At 47.5% G+C, this 23292-nt stretch overlaps 1 protein-coding gene across 6 annotated transcripts in view; it reads right to left on the bottom strand.

The window, feature by feature from the left end:
* dacha (dachshund a) overlaps positions 1-23292 on the bottom strand; it is a 143897-nt gene that overhangs the window by 49768 nt on the left and 70837 nt on the right. For 3 of the 6 annotated variants that reach the window (XM_065023496.1, XM_065023497.1, XM_065023499.1), the window contains exon 3: positions 3484-3636. In XM_065023496.1, coding sequence (XP_064879568.1) covers positions 3484-3636 — 153 coding nt within the window. The remainder of the gene's footprint in view (positions 1-3483; positions 3637-23292) is intronic. The other 3 variants (XM_065023498.1, XM_065023501.1, XM_065023502.1) reach the window with 1 other exon arrangement.

Below are 23292 nucleotides of genomic sequence, written 5' to 3'. Positions count from 1 at the left end.
AAGAAAAGAGAGAAGGAGAGAGAGAGGGGTAGAGGGAAAAACAGAGACATCAGGCTTTGCAGCTGTCGTCTAGGGATCAGTGTCTTGGCCGCGGAAGAGAGAACGCAATGGGTTAAAGTCGGAAGGATATCTTCTGAAGCTGTTTGTTCAACTTAAGAGACGCGATTCGCTAGATCAGATTCCAACGTCCCTGCCCCACCACCACCCACCTCTCAACAAAGTGTGCTGCAAAACCAACCAGAAACCACAAGGCCTTTCTTCCAACTCTTTTTAGGGTCAAAGTGGATTTTACTGAGATGAAGCATGCTCCCCCTCCTTCTCCTCCCCCGTCTCTCTCAGGTGCTCTGGCTGTTGGTGGTGGGGTTGAGTCAAAGTCATATGAGAAGGCAAACCTGGGGGCCCAAATTTGCGTAGGCACACTTCGGAAAGTCTCCCCCTGCACACACACACCCCTCTGCTAAACCACTCAGGGATCCGTTTTACAGGTAGTGTGAAGTTCGTCCCTTCAAATGCCTTCTGCATGAGGGCTTAACTCACTGGCTTCTTCATTTCGGAGAATGGAGTAGCCTGCTGAATTGTGGGTGACTTGTGTGACAGTGCTAGCTGAGGCCCACTTGCACGGCAGTGTTTCACCGATCCGCTGGACAGAAAGCCAGGAAAGCCTGCTGCCTCTCTGTAGTGATTATCAGCAGCATCATTATCATCATCATTATCCCTGGTGATGTGACAGAGAGGGGCCAGCTCACCGTAGTGCTGGTGTCAGGGAGGAGTACATTAGAGGGTCTGTGACAGAGTGGGACACACAGGCACCCAGCCCCCGCTACTGACACACCCTCTTCTCTCCATCCAGCTCTGTCATCGTTGCCCAATCTCACGGCTGTCTCGTTACAATGTACTGGAGGAGATTTAACTATCGGTAATCATTTAGGTTGAGGTGTCACGTTACACCAATATTGCTACATGGCTTCATTTGATCAGGAACATCAATTAGGCTCAGCAAGACAGCGGGATTCATGGACACTTTCTGCCTGCCTACTGTCGCCAAGGCCAGCCACTCTTTTACCGTGCAAACAGCATCACCCCAAAATACAAATAAATGAATCCAGTAAATACTTTTGTAAGTTCTCTGTTTCCAGCTAGCACATGTGGTTCCTTGGAAGCTAGCACATTTGGTTCCTTGGAAGCTAGCACATTTGGTTCCTTGGAAGCTAGCACATGTGGTTCCTTGGAAGCTATCACATGTGGTTCATTGGAAGCTAGCACATTTGGTTCCTTGGAAGCTAGCACATGTGGTTCCTTGGAAGCTAGCACATTTGGTTCCTTGGAAGCTAGCACATGTGGTTCCTTGGAAGCTAGCACATGTGGTTCCTTGGAAGCTAGCACATGTGGTTCCTTGGAAGCTAGCACATGTGGTTCCTTGGAAGCTAGCACATGTGGTTTCTTGGAAGCTAGCACATGTGGTTCCTTGGAAGCTAGCACATTTGGTTCCTTGGAAGCTAGCACATTTGGTTCCTTGGAAGCTAGCACATTTGGTTCCTTGGAAGCTAGCACATTTGGTTCCTTGGAAGCTAGCACATTTGGTTCCTTGGAAGCTAGCACATTTGGTTCCTTGGAAGCTAGCACATTTGTTTCCTTGGAAGCTAGCACATTTGGTTCCTTGGAAGCTATCACATTTGGTTTCTTCGAAGCGAGCACATTTGGTTCCTTGGAAGCTAGCACATTTGGTTCCTTGGAAGCTAGCACATTTAGTTCCTTGGAAGCTAGCACATTTGGTTCCTTGGAAGCTAGCACATTTGGCTCCTTGGAAGATAGCATATTTGGTTCCTTGGAAGCTAGCACATTTGGTTCCTTGGAAGCTAGCACATTTGGTTCATTGGGAGCTAGCACATTTGGTTCCACGTTTGGTTCCCTGACCGCTAAAACGGAATGTTTTTTAAACATTCTGAGAATGGAAGTGAACATTTATTCTGTTTTGGGAACATAGATTTTTAGTTGCAGGAAGGTTCTGAGAACGTTTTACTATGGTTCCCTGAAAGTTTTCTTGTGAGGATTTATTAACGTTCCGGGAACGGAAATTATAGGCGGTGTTTGAATAGCTTCCTTAAAGACTTTTAATAACACTGATAGCATAGGTTAACTGGTTGGAACTACACAGACAGGACACATGGAAATGTATTTACTTACGTATTAATCGGGCAAAAACATGTATTTTTTATTGTGGCACGGCGTCAGTGATATTCAAACCTATGATCTTCTGTTCTCTATCCATGGAATTAGTCCACTGCGCCACCAGGATGGAGCTAGCATGCCATTTTTTTCTCTCGTTATGCTGAAGTACTGAAATTCCCACAGAAGAATGTTGTTTCTTAATGTTCTTGGAACAATTTGAGAACATTACTTTAAATAGAGCCACGAGGAAACCTGGTGGAAACGTTATGCTGAAGTATTACAATTCCCACAGGAGAACGTTGTTTCTCTGAACTATTTGAGAACATTCCCAAATGTCAAACCAGTTGGAGAACGTTCCTAGAACATTACCAACATTTTTATTCAATATAACTATCTTTAAACATTTAGAAAACGTTCTGTTAAAGCAATGAAACGTTATTTTTCTCAAGTTCCTTAAATGTTCCAAGTAACTATCCTGCACCATTCCCAGAATGTTGTGGGAAGGTTGTATGCAAAATAACCACAGGACAACACGCTCTCACCAAGCTCTAAGAAACATATGGTTCTCAGAACGTTTATGTGCTAGCTGGGTTTTCTTCCCTCGCAGGCCTTGTGTGTTTATATGTAAACAGTGTGAAGTATAAATAAGTGTGCACATCAGTTTGTCCTGTCTCTCTCTGTGTGTGTGTGTGTGTGTGTGTGTGTGTATGTGTGTGTGTGTGTGTGTGTGTGTGTGTGTGTACTTGTCCCTCTACATATTCAGACTCATGTCTCTATCGGGGGCGTCTGCCGTGGCTCTGGGTGGTGATAAAGAAGGCTGTCTGCGTGGCGCCTCTATTACCCGGCCCGCGCCATGCGCGTTGTTAGTCACACACGCTGCCATCACCGCCATCTAAATGCACGGTCAGGTCGCAGCCATTAAGGACGCCATTAGCCTCAATAAAATACGGCTAAAGCGAAAGCAACGCAAGGGCCAGAACCAATTACCTGTAGTCACGTGTGAAGCAGCCATGGAGAAAGAGACATGGCCAGTGGAAGTTTACAAGGAGACAAACCTTCCGACGTCTCTACCTAACCTACCTCCTAGAGACGGCTAGACAGGCTATTAACACACTGGCTGTGGACTTGAACAGATACATCTGTTATTATTTGCGGGGGGGCTAATATTTTCATTTGAGTTGACAGTCATAATACATATGTGAATGACCTTTATTATAAGGGTTTTCTGTCATAATTTCCTGTTTATTGTGCCTCAATAGTTGGATGTGGTACATTTCTTTTAAAGTACAGTATGTACGTTGCTGTGCCTCTGACCTGCGTTGGAGTTGAGCTCGTCGTTCTCTGACTCGGTCCCGTTCTGGCTGCCGGCTCCGTGGAGGTTGTTCATGGCCATCAGCTTCATCTTCTGCAGCTTCATAGCCTCGGCCATCGCTGCAGCCGTCAGCCCTGCAGGACAACACATAAATACTGTACACAAATCACACGCATACACAGCAAGGAAACACACACACCACAAATCAGAAAAATCTAATCCAGTGTTATTGGTCACATACACATATTCAGCAGGTGGTATTACGGGTGTAGCGAAATGCTTGTGTCCCTCGCTCCAACAGTGCGGTAGTGGCTAACGATACACGACAATCCACACACATCTCAAAGTAAAAGAATGGGATTAAGAATGTCAGAGTGCTATTGACTAGAACACAGTAGAATACAGTACATACATATGAAATGGGTAAAACAGTATGTAAACATTATTCAAGTGATCAGTGTTCCATTATTAAAGTGACCAGTGTTCCATTATTAAAGTGACCAGTGTTCCATGTCTATATACGTAGGGCAGCAGCCTCTAAGGTGCCGGGTTGAGTAACCGGGTGGTAGCCGGCTAGTGACAGTGACTAAGTTCAGGGCAGGTTGCTGGACGGAGGCCGGCTAGTGATGGATAGAACAAAATCCCCTACAAGGTAATACATTGGCAGATGTTCATACAGTATCACTGTAATACAGGCCTTTTGCAGCTCTTTAGAGTAGAACACAACTTGGATGCTGTGTCATGCTTTTTTAAAACTCTTTCAGTCCAAGCATGTGTACTTGGTCTCCAGATACATGTCTATAGAGGAGCCAGAGTGAGGCTTTCACTGGCCCCAGGCCTCCCCTGACCCCTCCAATCCAGGGACAGCTGAGGGGAGCTGGGGCCGCTGATGGCGGTAGGGAGGGTCCCTCCCCGTCCGTCCCAGGAGAGCGCTCTCTCCCTGAGTCTCTCTAAGAAGCCAAGCTACCTTCAGCTCATCAAGGGCTCCACAGCCCCGGAAGCCATCATCACTCTGCCCAATTAGGCCCCTAATTAATTCAATTAGACGATGAAGGGACACATTAAGTAATTAATTAAATGACGACGCAATGCCTTCTTGCTTTGCCGTGATCTAAATTTCTTTGCAAATCAGGACAAAAAAATAGACATCTTTTTCATTTTCTCCCCAGGTTCATTCAGACAGTATATGTCACCTTGATCTAATTCATTAACGGAATCGCCTCGAACGGAATGGGAGACGTGTAAAAAAAATATTTAAAAAATGAAGAGAAAAAAAAGCTCATTCATTTATCATTTAATTTTGTTGGTATGAACATGAACACTTAAGTTACTTTCCCCGTGAAGGGAAGAGAGTCTGATCGGAACCCCATTACTCCAGCGCTGTCAAACACCAAAGGCGGAAAATTAACTGTGCCGCTCTCGTCGGCCAATGTTTCTCAATTCCACTACACACGGCAAGGCAAATAAACCAGCAAATTATTCTAACTTGAAAAAATATAGACAGGCACAGATAGAGTGGGAGAGGAGAGGGAAGGGTAGGGTAGGGGGGTTAAGACAAATGAATCTCTGTCCTTACATTTATATTAAAAAAACAAGCCTTCTATTTTTATGCATCCCGGCCCCTCTCTTCCAAGCGTGCCTGAGGAAACAGGCGAAATGTTTTCAATAGCTACATTTAAACAAAATGTCATGATGATTGATTCATTTTATTATGAGTTCATTTTGTTGCCTAATCCCAGACAGTCAGAGGCACAGCTGCAGCCGCTTGGAGGGAAACTCAAACCTCTTCTTGAGCACTGAATTAGCTGCCGACGTGTGGCCGAGGGGGGAAACAGGAGAAAAACAGCTGACAACAACATGGAGGGAGCACGACGTCAACTCTGCTAGTGCCGTAAAAGCTTGGCAGAGCCGTCCGTTATATCAAGCCTTGTTTTTGGTGGGATTTGAGGATGCACTTGGGGGGGAAAAAGACTTGCATGCTTGAAATTCATCCTGTCATGAACTACTGTAAAGCCTTGTCTAAACAGAGAGGGCAGAGCCAGAAGGTTTAGGCGAGCTAGGACATTTTCCCATATCTGATCCTATGATCTTCTAACGCGTCTAGCCTACTAGGGTCACTGAGGATTACTGGCTGGCATACATGAAGTTGGCTTATATGGAACTACAAATTCTAATTTATGCTAAAGAGTTTGTCACTCTCGTCATACAAAATCCCTTCTTATTAGAGTCTTGATTCCACTAATTCTACATATGTAAACGTAAGTACATGAACAGGATGAGCTTGCAAGCCAAAGTAAGGTAGCAAAGCTACAAAACTCTGCTTCAATTTGAAGCAGCTGTATCGAAACGAACACAGATCTCATCTCGTTGGCCCTCATCATAAACTAAAATTGTCTGTGATCTCTCATCACTGCCTATGCTCTCTGTCAACTAACCTTCAATACATTAACAAGTCATACAGTGGATGGCCTGTTTATACCCAGTCCAGGCCAAGTTCTCTCTGAGAAGGTAAAATTACCTCAAAGCTTATTATGCACTACAATAGTCTATAGCAGCTCTGATTGAGGTGAGAGAGAGAGGCAATCAACAACCACTGCCTAGCAGACCACATCGAGAGCATAAAATACCACAACAGAGAAAAAAACACAATCAGTGCATTGTCTTTACACATTTTTCCCCCCTCCTGATTTTACATGGAAGACGAGCCTGTGAGATCAAACAGGGAACGTAACAGTAATTGATGTTTGAGTAAAGTCACGACCCACGGAAATGGGAGCCCGCGGATGAAAGGGGAGCGGCGTTTTCCAGGGGTGGACAAACAGATTGCTTATTGTTTGCCTTTCATAGCGCTCCTCAGATGTAGAGGACCCCGGCCAGCCCCCACTTTGAGAGGCCTGGCCCTCAGAGTCAGCCCTGCCAGATGAGTGTAAGGCAGTCAGGCACATCGGACTGGACGAGCCATCCATCCTATTTTCTCTTTTCAAGCCCCATCCTCCCTTTCTCTTCGCATCAGATTGGGAGGGGCCATTCTTGCGGCTAATCGTTAATCTGGCTGGGATGGTCTGGGGCGTAGTCCTACCCTGTTACCCTGGGCAGGTTACAGAGGGCCTTTGTGGTCTCTCTGGGGTCAGACACAGGCCAGAATTCCTCCCGTACATTCAGTCCTATTGGCTTTTGTCAGGCCCAGCCCAACAAGGCGTCTGTTTAATTAAAGGGGGGGGGATACCTGGTCAGGCGGATTCCATAGAAAAAAAAGGTTCATTCCATTCTTTTGATCTTTGTAGTAGAGGTCTGACCCAGCTCTGTGGCTATTGATTTTAATAAAGACGCTGGTATTTGCTGGTCCGTTTGGATATTAATTGTGCAGCAGAGACATGAATCTATGGCCACTGGAGGAAGACAGCAAAGGAATGCAGATATATTACGTTTACACAGTCCCTTGTTTTTTATTTTTTTTTATCTTCCTGTCATTATAATCAGTACCACCTCCAGCCTTTTGGGGCCCGACGTGAAATTTGGTTGCCGTGGAAAACTGCTGATGGCCCGATGGACAATTTCTTAACTTCACCGTCGTCGGCGAGCAATTTGATTGCAAAGAAAACAAGTTTGGCCGGGCACCACGAACAACGTGGGACGGGAGCTCCTTCCCTCCGCGCAAAATAAGGCACCTGCACAGGCTGCTGTACTCCACAACAATGCTGAAGAATGACAAGACAATGGGGGAACAAGATCAAGAGGGAAAACTGAGACTATTACACACTACAACCAAACAAAGGTTTGTCAAAGTGTGTCAAGCAAGTGAAAGTTGTGAACATGTTGTCAACTGTTCAGGACAGTTCAACTGCCGCCGTTGAGTTTGTGCCGAGTTTCACGCACTATCAAGGCCACTCGGTGCTTGTAGCGGTGTTTAGGATACTGATGTTTTCATCATTTGACCACGCGTATTGGTGGTTGGTGTACTTTCATTTTGTCGCCGTTATCAAAAACAAGCTGTTGCCATGTTCCAGCACCGAACTTTTCTTGAACAGTTCAATTTGTGTGTGTTTTCTTTTGTGTTTTTACATATAACCTACAGTATCATAAACTAATGGAAATGCTATTGTGTTAAATGAAATGAAATGCAAAATCGTATTCTTATGTTACCCGAAGCCTTCATAAAACACCACCAAAACATATGGCGTTTATTAATTACACTGTCAGAATGACTGAAGGGGGGTGTCCATCAAGGCACAGCAGTTCTAATGTTAAATTACTTTTAAGCCTTGAGACAATTGAGACGTGAATCGTGTATGTGCGCCATTCGAAACGGCGCAGTGTAGTAGGTGCCAGGTGCACTGGTTTGTGTCAAGAACTGCAACGCTGCTGGGTCTTTCCCGCTCAACAGTTTTCCCGTGTGTAATCAAGAGTGGTCCACCACCTGAAAGACATCCAGCCGACTTGACACACCTGTGGGAAACATTGGAGTCAACATGGAAAAGCATCCCTGTGGAACGCTTTCAACACCTTGTGGAGTCCATGCCCCGATCAATTGAGGCTCTTCTGAGGACAACTCCATATTAGGAAGGTGTTCTTAATGTTTTTACACTCAGTCTATATATAATATGCATTCTTTTTGGGGGTCGGGCCCCCTAACGGCCGCGGGGCCCTACGCGCAGTGCGTAGTCTGCGTATCGGACGAGGCTCTGATTTTAATGCAAGGGAATTTTCCAACGTGAAGCTTATAGCACGGACAGCAGTGCACAGCTTATTCTATCTAAAGTCCTGGGGGGGGCGGACAATTCGCACAGATATCCAGTCAGTGCGTGGAGCTGCGGTGTTCATATATGTAGCAGTAGGTGTCACAGGCACTGTCTCTCTCACTTCAGATATTCACTTAAATGCCATTACAAGCATACAGAGGACTAGAACTCCATTGAGCTGGAAGGTCTCGCTCAAAGCTCTCTTTCGGTCCAAACAATTCCACCAGAGTGGCTTAACAATTGTACATGTGAATTCATACAAAGGAAAGGGAAGGGGAAAAAAACTGATTGCCTGTGAGAACAAGCCTGCAGAGATTGTGTTTTTCAGCCAAAATGGTGATTTGTGTTAATCTCAATTCTCAGCTGCATGCGTTATCGCATTTTACATTTCTCCTTTTTCAATGGGGAGAATAACATCTTTTCTTCACTCTGACAGAGTGTCCCAGGAAAAGTATCAGATTTTGTGTGAAAGGGAAAGAGGGCAATGGGGGTTGATGGGGGGTGGCACAGACTCTGCCTTTGATTCTCAACACAGTAAATATGACCTTCCTATTCTGCGTTTTCAAGTAAACTGAGATTGCGGGAAGGACAAAAAAAGGAAGGGGGTAGGGTATACTGTATGTAATTCACCTTTGGAATTTCCGAACAGCGGAACAAGGAGGAGACGAATGCACAACAAAGAGAGATAGCTCCGAGGCGTAATCAAACCCCCGTGCATTCTACAAATGTGGTGAGAATCCCAGAAATAGGACAAGATGGAGGTGGCTATTAAAGCCAAGATTACCTGCAGCTTGTGGCCTTGTGCTGTTCTGGACCTGAGCGGAAGACTGCTGGGACATGACATGTGTCCACGTTCTCCACCATACTGCAGTGTTACAATACGACATACAGTACTAGCTCTGTGCTGCAAAAACGGGCCGCGTCAGTCGAGTGTCCCAATGCAGACATTCAATGAAGCCACTGGGCTTTCAAATGCAAAGCTTAGCGGAATAGAAGGTCCATCGATAGAGCTGGAGAATCTGTGAGAGAAACCCAGCCTGTTCTCCGCCATATTGTAGTATAGCTGTTGGGAGCAGAGTGCCTTAACGAAGGCTGTAATTAGTCCTAATTAAGTCAGACCCTAATGTTGAGGCGTGCCGTAGTGGGAGAGCGCGGCGCTGTAGGAGAAGTGGGAGATGGGGGTGCCATTGTCTTGTGGGGACGCACACACACACACACAGACACACACAGACACACACGTAATGTCATATACTCTATGGATCATCAAAGATTGACCCATTGGCCCATCTCTCCACCAGACTACATGTCAATATTCTCCGGTCAGATACCAATGACAGGGAGATTTTTCAATATTACAATAATGCAATATAAAACACGTATTTATTTGATAACCTTATCTTTGATCACACATCTGTCAATCAATCACCGCTGTCTGTCTGTCGACTGTTGACATTGGCAGGGGGGTGTGTGCAGGGGACACACCAACCAGCCAGTGATTGGAGTCTTTTAACACATGAGCTGAATCTCAGATGTAGCTTTGGAGGAGTGTGAAGAGGCCTGGAATAGAAATGCCTGTTTGCATGACACGGGCTGGGGAGGAGACTGGAGAGGCCACCGTGGCTTCATGACCCTGACCAACCTCTCTCTCTCTCTCTCTCTCTCTCTCTTTCTCTCACTCTCTCTCTCTACTCCCCTCCCCCCTCTCTCTCTCTCTCTCTCTCTCTCTCTCTCTCTCTCTCAGCATGCTGAAACTCTCTCAATGTAATCTCATCATACAGTCCTCTGATCTTCTGTAAATTACATTTTTACATTTTAGTCATTTAGCAGAGGGGTGGGGGGGGGTCGCTTATCCAGAGCGACTTAAAACGGCATTGTTGGATAAGGGCTCACCTTAAAGTGAAATATCTGTTGTATTCGGCGCATGTGACAAATAAAATTAGATTTGACGTACAGGAGAAATTAGGGTGAAGTGCCTTGCTCAAGGGCACGTCGGCAGATTTTTCACCTAGTCGGCTCGGGGATTTGAACCAGCAGCCTTCCGGTTACTGGCCCAACGGTCTTAACCTCAAGGCTACCTGCCGCCCCTCATGTATTGTACATGCAATATGCGACACGTTCTCACACATACTACATGTGCGTCAATATACTAAATACAGTGCCTTGCGAAAGTATTCGGCCCCCTTGAACTTTGCGACCTTTTGCCACATTTCAGGCTTCAAACATAAAGATATAAAACTGTATTTTTTTGTGAAGAATCAACAACAAGTGGGACACAATCATGAAGTGGAACGACATTTATTGGATATTTCAAACTTTTTTAACAAATCAAAAACTGAAAAATTGGGCGTGCAAAATTATTCAGCCCCTTTACTTTCAGTGCAGCAAACTCTCTCCAGAAGTTCAGTGAGGATCTCTGAATGATCCAATGTTGACCTAAATGACTAATGATGATAAATACAATCCACCTGTGTGTAATCAAGTCTCCGTATAAATGCACCTGCACTGTGATAGTCTCAGAGGTCCGTTAAAAGCGCAGAGAGCATCATGAAGAACAAGGAACACACCAGGCAGGTCCGAGATACTGTTGTGAAGAAGTTTAAAGCCGGTTTGGATACAAAAAGATTTCCCAAGCTTTAAACATCCCAAGGAGCACTGTGCAAGCGATAATATTGAAATGGAAGGAGTATCAGACCACTGCAAATCTACCAAGACCTGGCCGTCCCTCTAAACTTTCAGCTCATACAAGGAGAAGACTGATCAGAGATGCAGCCAAGAGGCCCATGATCACTCTGGATGAACTGCAGAGATCTACAGCTGAGGTGGGAGACTCTGTCCATAGGACAACAATCAGTCGTATATTGCACAAATCTGTCCTTTATGGAAGAGTGGCAAGAAGAAAGCCATTTCTTAAAGATATCCATAAAAAGTGTCATTTAAAGTTTGCCACAAGCCACCTGGGAGACACACCAAACATGTGGAAGAAGGTGCTCTGGTCAGATGAAACCAAAATTGAACTTTTTGGCAACAATGCAAAACGTTATGTTTGGCGTAAAAGCAACACAGCTCATCACCCTGAACACACCATCCCCACTGTCAAACATGGTGGTGGCAGCATCATGGCTTGGGCCTGCTTTTCTTCAGCAGGGACAGGGAAGATGGTTAAAATTGATGGGAAGATGGATGGAGCCAAATACAGGACCATTCTGGAAGAAAACCTAATGGAGTCTGCAAAAGACCTGAGACTGGGACAGAGATTTGTCTTCCAACAAGACAATGATCCAAAACATAAAGCAAAATCTACAATGGAATGGTTCAAAAATAAACATATTGTCACGCCCTGGTCGAAGTATTTTGTGTTTCTTCATTTATTTGGTTAGGCCAGGGTGTGACATGGGTTTATTGTGGTGTGTTTTGTCTTGGGGTTTTGTGGGGTGTTGGGTGTGTGGCTTAGTGGGGTTATCTAGCAAAGTCTATGGCTGTCTGGAGTGGTTCTCAATCAGAGGCAGGTGTGTATCGTTGTCTCTGATTGGGAACCATATTTAGGCAGCCATATTCTTTGAGTGTTTTGTGGGTGATTGTCCTTAGTGTCTTGATGTCCTTGTTCTGTGTGTATTTGCACCAGTATTAGGCTGTTTCGGTTTTCGTTACGTTTCTTGTTTTGTAGTGTTTGTATTTAGATTCGTGTTACTTCAGTTTAATAAACATGGATCGCAATCTACACGCTGCATTTTGGTCCGACTCTCCTTCACCACAAGAGAGACCATTACAGAATCACCCACCACAAAAGGACCAAGCAGCGTGTCAACAGGCAGGAGCCACAGGAGAAGCAACAAAGGCAGCAACAGCGGCGCAATGAGGATTGGACATGGGACGATATATTGGATGGCAAGGGTTGCTACACATGGGAGGAGATCCTGGCGGGAGGGATCGCCTTCCATGGGAACAGGTGGAGGCAGCGAGGAGAGCAGAGGCAGCCGGAGAGAGGAGCCGGCGATATGAGGGAACACGGTTGGCAAGGAAGCCCGAGAGTCAGCCCCAAAAATGTCTTGGGAGGGGGCTCACAGGGAGTAGGGCTACGCCAGGTAGGAGACCTGCGCAAACTCCTTGTGCTTACCGGGGGGCTAGAGAGACCGGGCAGGCACCGTGTTATGCAGTGGTGCGCACGGTGTCCCCAGTGCGGGTGCATAGCCCGGTGCGGTATATTCCAGCTCCTCGTATCGGCCGGGCTAGAGTGGGCATCGAGTCAGGTAAGGTTGGGCAGGCTCGGTGCTCAAGAGCTCCAGTGCGCCTGCACGGTCCGGTCTATCCAGTACAACCTCCACACCCCAGCCCTCCGGTAGCAGCTCCCCGCACCAGGCTTCCTGTGCGTGTCCTCGGTCCAGTACCACCAGTGCCAGCAACACGCATCAGGCCTACAGTGCGCCTCGCCTCTCCAGCGCTGCCGGAGTCTCCCGCCTATCTAGCGCTGTCAGAGCTTTCCTCATCTCCAGCGCAGCCGGAGTCTCCCGCCTGTTCAGTGCAGCCAGAGCCTTCCTCCTCTACAGCGCTGCTGGAGTCTCCCGCCTGTTCAGCGCAGCCAGAGCTGCCAGCCTGCATGGAGCAGCCAGAAATGCCAGCCTGCATGGAGCAGCCAGAGCTGCCAGCCTGCATGGAGCAGCCAGAGCTGTCAGTCTGCAAGGAGCTGCCAGTCTGCAAGGAGCTGCCAGTCTGCAAGGAGCTTCCAGTCTGCACGGAGCTGTCAGTCTGCAAGGAGCTGCCAGTCTGTAAGGAGCTGCCAGTCTGCAAGGAGCTGCCAGTCTGCACGGAGCCGCCAGAGCTGCCAGTCTGTAAGAAGCCGCCAGAGCTGTCAGCCTACATGGAGCAGCCAGAGCCGCCAGTCAGCGTGGAGCAGCCAGAGCCGCCAGTCAGCATGGAGCAGCCAGATCCTTCAGTCTGCCAGGATCCGCCAGTCAGCCAGACTCTTCCAGATCTGCCAGTCAGCCAGACTCTTCCAGATCCGCCAGTCAGCCAGACTCTTCCAGATCTGCTAGTCAGCCAGACTCTTCCAGATCTGCTAGTCAACCAGACTCTTCCAGATCCGCCAGTCAACCAGACTCTTCCAGATCCGCCAGTCAACCAGACTCTTCCAGATCCGCCAGTTAGCCAGGATCTGCCAGAACCGCCAGCCAGCCAGGATCTGCCGGATTCAGCTACCTGCCTGAGCTTCCTCTCAGTGCTGAGCTTCCTCTCAGTGCTGAGCTTCCTCTCGGTGCTGAGCTTCCCCTCAGTCCCGAGCTTCCCCTCAGTCCCAAGCTGCTTCAGTCCCGAGCTGCCCCTCAGTCCCGAGCTGCCCCTCAGTCCAGTGGGGTTCTGGGTGAGGACTACTAGGCCATGGTCAGCGGCGAGGGTGGACTATCCAAGGACGCGAGGAGGAGGGACTAAGACAGTGATTGAGTGGGGTCCACGTCCCGCGCCGGAGCCGCCACCATGGACAGACGCCCACCCGGACCCTCCCTATTGTTTTGAGGTGCGTTCGGGAGTCCGCACCTTAGGGGGGGGGGGGGTTCTGTCACGCCCTGGTCGAAGTATTTTGTGTTTCTTCATTTATTTGGTCAGGCCAGGGTGTGACATGGGTTTATTGTGGTGTGTTTTGTATTGGGGTTTTGTGGGGTGTTGGGTGTGTGGCTTAGTGGGGTTATCTAGCAAAGTCTATGGCTGTCTGGAGTGGTTCTCAATCAGAGGCAGGTGTGTATCGTTGTCTCTGATTGGGAACCATATTTAGGCAGCCATATTCTTTGAGTGTTTTGTGGGTGATTGTCCTTAGTGTCTTGATGTCCTTGTTCTGTGTGTATGTGCACCAGTATTAGGCTGTTTCGGTTTTCATTACGTTTATTGTTTTGTAGTGTTTGTATTTAGATTTGTGTTACTTCAGTTTAATAAACATGGATCGCAATCTACACGCTGCATTTTGGTCCGACTCTCCTTCACACCTAGAAAACCGTTACACATATCCAGGTGTTAGAATGGCCAAGTCAAAGTCCAGACCTGAATCCAATCGAGAATCTGTGGAAAGAACTGAAAACTGCTGTTCACAAATGCTCTTCATCCAACCTCACTGAGCTCGAGCTGTTTTGCAAGGAGGAATGGGAAAAAAATTCAGTCTCTCGATGTGCAAAACTGATAGAGACATACCCCAAGCGACTTACAGCTGTAATCGCAGCAAAAGGTGGCGCTACAAAGTATTAACTTAGGGGGGCTGAATAATTTTGCACGCCCAATTTTTCAGTTTTTGATTTGTTAAAAAAGTTTGAAATATCCAATAAATGTCGTTCCTCTTCATGATTGTGTCCCACTTGTTGTTGATTCTTCACAAAAAAATATAGTTTTATATCTTTATGTTTGAAGCCTGAAATGTGGCAAAAGGTCGCAAAGTTCAAGGGGGCCGAATACTTTCGCAAGGCACTGTATGTTGTGCAAATGGGGGGGGGGGGTTATGACAATAATAACCACATAAAATACTTTTCTGTTCTGTGTTAAGACTGGTAAAAAAAATGTTTAAGTGCTAGTCAATTCTCATCTGGGGGGGTGAATATGTCCCAGTAGCAAATCCTTAAATCTTTGTCTTATCCCTTTAATTGTATGCGTCTAACGTTAAAGGTGACACTTTCCACCTGCTCCTTTGTTGAACAAAAGGAGAGCCTTAATCTTTGTCTTATCCCTTTAATTGTCTGTGTCTAACGTTAAAGGTGACACTTTCCACCTGCTCCTTTGTTGAACAAAAGGAGAGCCTTAACCTTTGTCTTATCCCTTTAATTGTGTGCATGTGTGTTTGTGTGAGTGTGCACATACATGCGTTTGTGTGTGTGTGTACCCCGCTTGTACATGCATGTGTGTGTGTTTATGTGTGTGTCAGGGTTGGGCTCAATTTTAATTGAAGGCGATCAATTCAGGAAGTAAACTAAAATGACAATCTCAACGATCGAAAAAAGGGCATTTTTTTAAAGTTTTCAAAATCCAGATTTTTATACTGCCTTCAGCCCAACCATGGTGTGTGTGTGTGTGTGTGTGTGTGTGTGTGTGTGGTGTGTGTGTGTGAGTAGTAGGGACGCTACTTTCTGCGTCGTCCAAGTGGCCACAGGACACAGGCAATAATTAGCAGACACAGCAGCAGCAGCTTGCAGTTTTATATTACATCAAGGTAAACTCACACTGCTAGGAGAGGAGATGACTTATATCAAATGGGAATACGCTGTTAATTAACTCCCTGCCGTAGCAATCACTTCCTCTGTTTCTGCTATGGACTTAACCATCGCTGGCTTTCAGCACGTATCCATGTACCCCCGGTCTTATTGGAAGAACGGACACAGCCTTGTAAATGGCTGTTTGAATGGGAAAGTCAAGGACAATGTGAGCTCAAGCGTGAGGCTGAGGAGTCAAGTGTCTGGACTGTGCCTCCTCACTCTTAGCTGGTACTTTCTTTATCGTGGTCGGAGCCTGGTCTGGTTTGCTCGGGGAATGGGATTCGGGTTGGTACGTGGGAGTGCTGATCTGGACGTGTCATCAAACAGTGGCCCCGGCGGGGAGGTGGGCCGTGGGTGGCAGAGCAGGAGTAGATTAATAACCCTGGCTGTGCACAGGGCTGTCGTGTTCAGGGCTCAGGATGCAGCAAGGCTTTATGGGGGCCAAACCCAGCGTGTCTCCCGACAGGGGATGCCAGAACACGACTGGGAGTCAGAAAGCCAGAAACACGTCTCTGTGTGCTTTATTGGTGTTATTGCTTTTTATAAACTGGGTGGTTCGAGCCCTGAATGCTGATTGGCTGACAGCCGTGGTACATCAGACAGTATACCACAGGTATAACAAAACTTTTATTTTAACTGCTCTAATTACGTTGGTAACCAGTTTATAATAGCAATAAAGCACCTCAGGGGTTTGTGGTATATGGCCAATATACCACGGCTCAGGGCTGTATCCAGGCACTCCGTGTTGCGTCGTGCAATACAGCCGTGTTATATAGGTGGTATACTACACCCCCTCGTGCCTTATTGCTTAATTATACACACGCAGGCATGCTTGCACATAGCACGTACGCACACGTGCACACACACCACTGTTGCATTTGTGGCCGTCTGCAGCGAGAGTAAAGAGGGAGAGGGAGCTGAGACCGGCACTGATTTCTAGGCATCCCTTTAACCCCAGGAACTCGTTAATGTTTCATGAAAAGAGCCACTAGAGTCCTCACTGGCTGACTCACAATATCACGACTTAGCAGAAATAAATGGGCCAAGTGTTCAAAGAGTAACAAGACTTTGCTCAGTGGGCAGAAAGTGAGTAGAGAGCACTTTTCTTCCCCACACATAACCCCCCCCCTCTCTCTCTCTCTCTCTCTCTCTCTCTCTCTTTCTCCATCCCCCTGCCCACCTCATGCGCTCAGACTTCTTATCCTGTAGGTGCCTCCCTGGAGCCCCTCAAATGGACTGGGGCAAAAAAGGAAAAGAAAAACCCACCAGCGTTCCCCTCCTTCATCTTCTGACGGCCCCCAGCCCGCATGCTCTCTACCTGTCCTTTATCCCTTCATCTCTCTCGTTCTAACTCATTCTTCATGTCACTCTGTCCCAGTTCACTGAATTATCTCTGTGTATCTGGCTGGTCACCTAACTTATCACACACACCCGACTGCCTTTAACCGCCTACATCCACAGTTGTCGAAAGACAAAGACACTGTTCGGGATGTTTTTATACAGCAAGGAGGGGAACAATCTGCGGTGGTTGCAGTGTTTAAGGACTTTCCATAGTTTTGTGAAATCGTTTTCCCCCTCAGCTCTGCGTGGGCTTCCTCTAGCTACTGTAAACTTGCTGGTCTGCACTTAGCTGAGCACCTTAATTAACTAGCCTTATTAATACTGCTAATTGCGGAAGAACAAAGGTTTGTACCTCCCTCCTGCTTCAAAGGCAGGCCTGGGCACATGGATCATTACAAACAGACCACCCAACTGTCCCAGAGGACTCCTGCTGTTTATTTCCCAGCTAGAAGAGCAACAAGACCCAACTTTATAGTTAACCTTGAGCGCTGTGTCTGATCTGCCTTCGATTGGACCGGGCCCCTCACCCTTTCATTCCACCTCCTTTTAACAACGGGTTCAGCAGCGTCAGAAGATGAAGGAGGGAAACGCTTGTGGTTTTTTTTCCTTTTTTGCCCCAGTCCATTTGAGGGGCTCCAGGGAGGAACCTACAGGATAAGAAGTCTGAGCGCATGAGGTGGGCAGGGCGAGAGAGAGAGAGAGAGAGAGAGAGAGAGAGAGAGAGAGAGAGAGAGAGAGAGAGAGAGAGAGAGAGAGAGAGAGAGGGATAGATAGAGAGAGAGAGAGAGAGGGGGAGAGAGAGAGAGAGGGGGGGGAGTAGAGAGAGAGGGGAGTAGAGAGAGAATGCAAACACAAAGAAAGTGGACGGAATGTGTGCATTATCCACCGGCAGCTCGTGTGCGTACAGCACGAGATGCGTGCCCCCCTTTCCGTGACTTAATGAATTGATTGCTAACATAACCAAATTACTGGTCAAGTTGTAAACCCCAAAATTCCAAAATATACTTGTTTTTTCAAAGAAAGCCATTTGTTCGTCTTTGGGAAAAAAATCTAAAGGAAGCAGAGAATGGAAGAAGAAAAAACACAGAGGAAAAATGAGTGAGCCATGCATGATGATACTCCTGGCATCTGAGAGGGGGTAAGTCTGTCCAAACGGCTCTAATGTGATTGATGAGCACAGCAGTGTCCCTCCCTCCCTCCCTCTCTCTGTCTCGCTCTCTCTCTCTCTCTCTCTCTCTCTCTCTCTCTCATACACCCCCCCACCCCACCCGCTCTCTTTCTCTCTCCCATCATTGGCTCCTCCACTCCTAACTCTCACCTCCTCTGGCTGACTGGAAGGAGAGAGAGGAGAAGGAGAGGGGTTTGGGAAAGCAGGCAGACAGACAGACAGGCAGAGGCACTCCTAGTGAAAACAGGGGGGCACACTGGAGCCGAAACAATAGTGACAGGCGCACTGGCTGGGGGTTTGCTGGTCGGATTAGCTCCAATAGCCATAATAAATGAAACAAGAGGATGAAATAAAAACAAGTCCACACTGACTGAAGGCTGGGCTTATGGGAAGTGGCAGCTCCACTGGCCCCCAGGCTCTGAATTAGTTTTGCCACTCGATAATTTGACTGATTCACTTGAGTGGCCGGAGAGGACGTTTTTTGGGCCTGATCTCGGTGTAATCGAGTAACCTGGCTGGTGATTACCCCACGGGCGCACAGGCTCTGGACGGGGACCTGGGACAGAGGAGAGGAGAGACAGGTGGAGGAGAGCGAGAGAGGGGCTGCCCTGGCTGGCGGACGGCTGGAGCACAGAGCTCAGAGCAGGTAGCAGCAGTACTTGTTGGGCCCAACACTTGCACGGTCACTTAACTCCTCTCACGTCACTGCTTCATGCCTCAGTTCTCCTGCCTGGCCTGGATTAGATATCTCCCCATATCTCGCCAGATGTCTCCCATAAGTGTGTGTTGCGTGCGTGCTGGTACATCTATGTGAGCATCCATTCTCTATGCGTGCACGTGTGCATGTGTGAATGTGTGTGAGAATAAAGCTGTGTTTGCATCTGCCCAGCAGAGGTCCCAGTAAACTCCAGATGAGTGGTGTGATAGTGGGACGGGACAGGAGCCTACTGGCTCTTCCTTAACAACGAGAATGAGGAGGCAGGGGGGGTTTTCTCCTGTGTAGAGGCAGCCCAGGAATCTGTCAGAATCACTGCAGAAGATGGAAGGGAAGGGAGGGTGGGGGGGGGGTGCCTGTGCACTGCAGTTGAAGGGTAACCTTTACTTAACCTTTCATATGTCGAAAGCACATTTCGCCACTGACTTATTAATTTGGACAAGGTCGCCTTTTTCCCCCCTTCATTTTAATACCAGATTAGCGGCGCCAGATCGTGAACTTTGATGTGGAAAATGTGCAGATGAGGGCAACTCTCTGGGCCACCGCGTAAAAATTAGCAGGACTTTATTGACGTGCTATTGACAACAACAACAAAAATTCTAAAGAGGAGAAATGTCAATGCTTGCTACACAAGAGTAACAAGCAGAGTAAGCACTAAAATGTCAATTTACATATGGCGCTGTCAAAATGAATAATAGAATGTACTGGATGCTGGTTTTCTTCTGCCCTGTTCAGGCAGCGGGGTTGATGGAACTGTGGAGGGCTGGCTGCGTAAAGGGCAGATGTCTGTCCCCAAAACCCCACTGCTGTCCTTCACGGAGAACCACACTGCTGTGTTCCACAGAGACACACACACTTCTTTCCTTCACAGAGAACCCGACTGCTGTCCTTCACAGAGACCCCCCCCCCACAAACACTCAGCTGATCTTCACAGAGAACCCACGCTGCTGTGTTTCGCAGAGAACCACACTTCTTTCCTTCACAGCAGATGCTATTTTAGGAATGACGGGCTTCACCATGCTTCACTCATTTTATATAGAAAGCAGAGAGATGAATATATTCCTAGACATGACGAGGAAGACATGACCTAAATAACACAAATGTTATACAAATTTGTATAACAAATGTATAACTTTTTTTTAATGGGGAAAACATACATTTTTAAATATATTTTTAAAAGTCCCTTTCCTTACATTTTTTTTTATAGTCATGCAAAAACATGAAAAAGTTTGCCTTCCTGCCCTGAGTAAACAGTAACACCAAAATCATTAACATCCGCTGTGTGTGATTTTAGGATTATGTCATTAACGAGAATCAAACTTTACCAAGATTACTGCAAAGTGATCTCACCCCAGGGTGACCACACGGTCTGTCATTACAGAGTGAGGGGAGAAGGGCACAGAATTACACAGAGCTAATCCCACCCGCACAACCTGGGGATTATTCCACAGAGTAGGAGACGATTTCACAGAGTAGGAGACGATTTCTTTTCTTAAGAGGCTTTTGCAACCTTTATGGAATGGGGAGCAGCCTTCATACAGACAGTATGTAGCCTGCAGCGACAACGACACACACACACACACACACACACACACACGGGCCTGAGCGTGAGTCACTGACTTCAAACTGTCACTCATCTGGCGTCCCCTAATTAAGTGTCTAATTATAGAGCTAATGCTGGCGACTGCAGCCACGATAAAGAGGACATGATGGCTACAGCAGACATACACAAACACACAGGGACACACACACACCACCACCACCACCAGTTGGTGGGCTTCTCTGTGGATTCAAATCAAGGAATTACGTTTGAGTGACAGCATGAAGAAGGGGAACTAGTCCTCACTACAGTGTGACCGGTACTACCATTTTAATGTTACCTCAAACCTCTATAGTGAACAGACAATCCTGCACTGTATGTTCGCAATCCACTTCCTGCCCAGGGGAAGGGCTCGATTGTGGTTGACACACAGCATAACTAGAACGTGACTAACATTGGCTGGCTGAACGGGACACTGCCAGGGTGCAACGGGGGGGGTGGATATACTGGGCAACCCTGGGGTGTTCAGTATCTCTATCAGGTCATGAATGAGATACAGGAGGTGCTTTCAAATGTCACGATGAGAAGGAAAGTGCATCAGATAAGCTCATTAGGAACGAGTCAGATCGGGGCTCTGCATTCATCTGCACCACGGGGCAAACGTTTCACGAGAGGAAAAAGACGAGAGCCGCTCAGCTCGTGTTTTCGATCCTGTCCCTGCTCTGCAGATCAATAGGAAAAGTCAAGGAGAAGCAATACGGATCCACAAAAGAGAACCACTGACTCCTGCATTTAAAAGAGGGAGGAAAATAAGTACTTAGTGATTTGCTTTGCATTGTGTGCAGCGTTTCTCCCTGTACCACTGGGCTCTCTCTCTCTGATCATAACCTCTTTGTTTTTACAGTCTCCTCCTCATTAACCAAGCCCATCCTGATCATTCCTGAGAGCACGTTTCCAGACAGCCAGATCACTGGAAATACAAATGAAAAGCCCCCCCCCTCCTTCTCCACAGATCCTTCATTAAATACGGATTGGGGGCCACCCACCTACGTCGAGGCCTGGTGTTTAATTCTGCTCTGTGCGTTGGCAGGCGTGCGTCTCAGGGCCCCGGCTCTTTATCACAGGGATTTACAGACCCTCAGCGTCTGGCCCTCTCTCTCTTCTTCTCTCTCTCTCTATTTCTCTCTCCATCTCATCTCTCCCTTCCCCTCTTCCTTTCTCTCTCTCTCTCTCTCTCTCTCTCTCTCTCTCTCTATCTCAGTATTTCTGTAACCCAAAACAAGGCCATGGGAGAGCAGAGTCAATGACGCCAGTGGGCCCCAGCCTAAGGCAAGGTAGGGTACCAGGCAGGGACGGACTGGTCATAGGGCAAATAACTGATGGGCTGGTCCATCTTTAGCCGAGTGGGCCAGTCTACAGTAAATCGTTTATGTACCCTATCATTTAATGCAGAATGACCCTAATTCAGCCAATAAATGGGGCTAGAATGCCTGGGCCCGAGAAGCTAAAGGTTGGCCTTGGTCTGACAATGATGATGATGATGAAGACTGTGACGGAGGTGACAAAGATCATGTTTGTGCCACGTGGGTCTTCTCTCAACAGCGGTCCTTGAGGTAGCCCTCCCAAGAAGGAGGAAGGCATGGATTAGGATAAATGTTGAGCACACAATGCTGGCTGGTTTACACCCTGATGTCCCCCCAGTTGATATCTATATTCCTGGCATCGCCTAGCTCCACTGCTCTCTCCCTCTCTCTGAAAGGCCTCTGTTCATTAGCATGCGCGAGGGCCAGGCTAGCCCATATGTCACTAAATAGAACCCCATGTTTAATTTATCCTCGGTTATTCTACTCAGAGACTTTAACCCCTTCAGGTGAGCGCGCGTCGAGCGAGGTCCTGCCAAGCCCGAGCAGAGCATTCAAAAAAACAAACCAACACACAGGGAAACAACGTCGAGACTGACACAGAATCAGCCAATACGGCGACCTGGGTTTGAGGAGAGGTCAGAGAGCAATGCTACCGCACTGTTCAAGGAAGTCAGGAGCGAGTGCCGGGGTTCGCTGTCAGAACTTTGCCGTGCGATTAAGAACATGGACATCCTACATTTACTGTGAGATGACCGTACTGCAATCTGTTCACTTGTATCAGCCAGGTAAAAGTGACCAACGCTGCAAGACAACAGTGAAGTGTGGCTCTGGGTAACTGTGATTCAGAGGAAAAGAAAGGCGATCCAAAACAGTAGTTAAATACTATTTGTCAGAGTGAGGCCCAGGGAAGAGGGGGAGTAGGAGGTTTGGAGGGGAGAGGGGGGGGGGTTAAGCAGATGGAGGACCAGTCCCCGGTGGGACATGTCATTCATCAAAGTCACCAGGACGGCCTGTTTTGTTTTCAGAGGGAGAGAGTGAGAGAGAGAGAGAGTGAGAGAGTGAGAGAATGAGAGAGAGAGAGAGAGAGAGGCAGGTGGTTCTACTTGGGGTTCCGTGACAGCCTGCATGACACACACAACATCTTTCCTGTCTTCATCTCCTGCTCTGCAAAAAGTGAAACCACAGTTTAACACCTAAAACTCCTTAATAACCTATTGGGAGGATTAAAGGAGCGAGAGAAACACCATCACACACCTCTCTGGCTCTGACAGCTCACTCTCTCTCTCTCTGTTCCTCCCTTCATCCCTCTATCTCTCCATCTCCCCCCTGACCCAGATTGCTCCAGCAGTGTAGTCAGAGGCGGAAGTCACGCTTTACATGATGACTGTACTGTGTAGTGAGGATGGAATCATTATGCCTGCTGTCGGAGCTCCTCCCCTCCTCTCTCCGGCGTGCCAGGGGCTTAGGATGTTTCTGTCAACAGCATTCCAGGAAACCAAACGCTCCAACAAAGCCCACAACACGTTGGTTTTGCTTTTGCTCGGCGCAACACCCGCCCCCCCCCCACCACCACCACCACCAGTGCGCTGACTCTAAACACGAGAGGGGAAGCTTTGAGAGTGAAAACCAGTATTCCCTCATGAATACTTCTTCTTTCTTTTATTTTCTTCCCACTCACAAGGTGACGCTGAGCAGTGAAGTACAAAACAGAACTGCAAACAACC

The sequence above is a fragment of the Oncorhynchus nerka genome, linkage group LG10 (genome assembly GCF_034236695.1).
Source record: "Oncorhynchus nerka isolate Pitt River linkage group LG10, Oner_Uvic_2.0, whole genome shotgun sequence".
Lineage (NCBI taxonomy): Eukaryota > Metazoa > Chordata > Actinopteri > Salmoniformes > Salmonidae > Oncorhynchus > Oncorhynchus nerka.
This window is presented reverse-complemented; position numbering and strand designations above follow the sequence as displayed.